Genomic DNA, 2377 nt, shown 5'->3' with positions numbered 1-2377 from the left:
ACAACTTCTACTAAGAGAATCATCTTTTGACATGTAAGTAAGACTTTATAAAATTTCTCTTTGCAAATCAATTTAGTGAACTCATTCCTCTAATGAGCACCCACATCTTTGTATTAGTGTCTCCACACAAGTGATTGTGAGATCAATCACCCTCTGCATCGAGCATACATAAGATATGCCAGTCTTGCCGATAACATTGATCCCCGACTCAATGTACCAATTACTGAGAATATTTAAGATTAGAATTTTAGGATTTTAGGTCTCACTAGTATGATCTCATCATAACCCTAAAACCATTGCCCTAATCTAAGGGGTTCATCACAAATATAATAAACAGCGTATGATGAAACACAATGCCTTTAATCATAATTAAATGTCATGTACATGATTTGGAAAAATTAAAAAAAACCATCGTAATACATATTGCGATTGGCTTGTAGGACATTTATTCTTTCACAGATAACTAGAAATTACATAATAAACAATGATTAAATAGTGCAAAAAAAAAAAAACAGACATAGTGGACCAAAATAAAAGAATAGGATGGAACTATCTCAGGAAACACCCTTATTAGCAATTACACGGAAACAAGAATACCTTAGTTAAATTCTGAATAAGATTTTAATTTATGCTAGAACTTAAAAAATTGAAAAAAATTTATCACCAAAAAGAAAAAGAAAAAGGTTGGAGAAGTTTATTACCAGAGATTTTAAAATATTGGGTTCCTTCTGGGCTTCCTTCCACAAATGCAATTTCCAACCAACTCTACCCCACCCGCAAGAAAAGGACAAGTTTCCCCTTAAAAGTTCCCCTTCCGTTCGGCCATTCCCATCGGGAGAGAGGAGATGGGGAATGATCTGACGGAGGAGCAGGTGGCGTCGATGCGGGAGGCGTTCGCTCTGTTTGACACGGACGGCGACGGGCGGATCGCGGCGTCGGAACTGGGGATCCTGATGCGATCGCTGGGTGGTAATCCGACCCAGGCACAGCTGAAGGAAATCGCGGCGTCGGAGGGCCTGACCGCCCCCTTCGACTTCTCCCGTTTCCTTGAGCTCATGCGGAAGCACCTCCGCCCGGAGCCTTTCGACCGCCAGCTCCGCGACGCCTTCCGCGTCCTCGACAAGGACTCCACCGGCGTCGTCGCCGTCTCCGACCTCCGCCACGTCCTCACCAGCATTGGCGAGAAGCTCGATCCCGCCGAGTTCGACGAGTGGATCCGCGAGGTCGACGTCGGCCCTGATGGCACCATCCACTACGAGGACTTCATCCTCCGCATGGTTGCCAAGTGAAATGAGATAATCCACCACCCGAATCTTGATCTTCCGTGTGTATCTCTCTCCCTTGATCATTGCGTTTTTCTTTTATGTGCTTCTTTTTTTTTTTTCTTTTTAAAGATGTGATGTTATGTGATAGTGCATCAGGGATCTATCTGGGCCTGATCTTTCGATTGCTTGTTTTTGGGTTGATTGCTGTATTGTAACGTCTGAGATTGGTATTCGAAGCGAGTGGATGGAGAAATGCATGTAGCCATGTTTCATAAAATGACAAATTTATGAATTTGGAACCGTGGGATTGGCTTATTGGATAGTTTCTGATGAGTTTTGCCTCATCTGATGTCATGTTTATTTTATCATTTAATGCATTTCTGTTTCCTTGTTTATTGTTATTTCTGGTTTTATTAAGTGAAAATTGCTTTGTTCTTGTATACAGTAGAATGCCAGATGCATGAGAGTGAAATTATTCTTGTCACTCAAAATATAAGTTACTTCTTGATTCATAGAAAGATTTCAGTGCCCATGGTTTTTATTATGCAGCAGACTACTATGATGCATGCTATATGGAATGAATGGAAGATCTGTGATGAATCAGGAGGTAGTTGGTGAAGGGAAGAGAATGACTGTGCATATATGCTTTCTCTATATTATTGTATGTTGAAATCTTATATGTGGTGTTGATGAAATTTGAAGGGATGTACTGCTAGGGTTTGTGGCTAAAATATAAAGGGTTGGTATGTAGTCCAAGGAAAATGGATTAATGATTTCGTTTTCTAAAGAAATGTGTTGAAAGGGCGTTAATCTTTTCTATGCTTTCTTTTCTTAAGTTAATTTAACATGCTGTAGACATGAGATTGGGATGGATACTCTTTCAAGTGCCAATTTTTGATTTGATAAGATTTTGTTGGCAAGATTATGTGGCTGCTCTTGTAAGGGTAACATTAATTCTTATGAGGTAACATTTGTCTCCTTCGAATACAGCATTGGTTTCCAGCTATCCAATGACTCCTATGTCAGTGTGGTTATCAGAGTAAAAATTCTAGGTAGCTTGAATTCTAGGTGGAGATGCAAGGGTTCTATGTCCTTGTAATTCCTGGACCTGT

The 2377-nt window shown here is 40.3% G+C and overlaps 1 protein-coding gene across 1 annotated transcript; it reads left to right on the top strand.

Annotated features, from left to right (window-relative positions):
• The first annotated feature begins 766 nt into the window (after positions 1-766).
• On the top strand, positions 767-1633 carry LOC103698586 (probable calcium-binding protein CML7). Its single transcript, XM_008780619.4, has one exon. It carries the CDS (start codon positions 846-848, stop codon positions 1287-1289), a length of 444 nt encoding a protein of 147 aa, XP_008778841.1. The 5' UTR covers positions 767-845; the 3' UTR covers positions 1290-1633.
• Positions 1634-2377: the final 744 nt, after the last annotated feature.

The sequence above is a fragment of the Phoenix dactylifera genome, unplaced genomic scaffold (genome assembly GCF_009389715.1).
Source record: "Phoenix dactylifera cultivar Barhee BC4 unplaced genomic scaffold, palm_55x_up_171113_PBpolish2nd_filt_p 001498F, whole genome shotgun sequence".
Classification (NCBI taxonomy): Eukaryota; Viridiplantae; Streptophyta; class Magnoliopsida; order Arecales; family Arecaceae; genus Phoenix; species Phoenix dactylifera.
Note: the sequence above shows the minus strand (reverse complement) of the source record. Positions and strands in the feature narration are given on the sequence as shown.

Bases quoted from the DNA above. Each gene is read 5' to 3' on its own strand.
- LOC103698586 (XM_008780619.4), top strand. From the start codon at position 846: ATGGGGAATGATCTGACGGAGGAGCAGGTGGCGTCGATGCGGGAGGCG.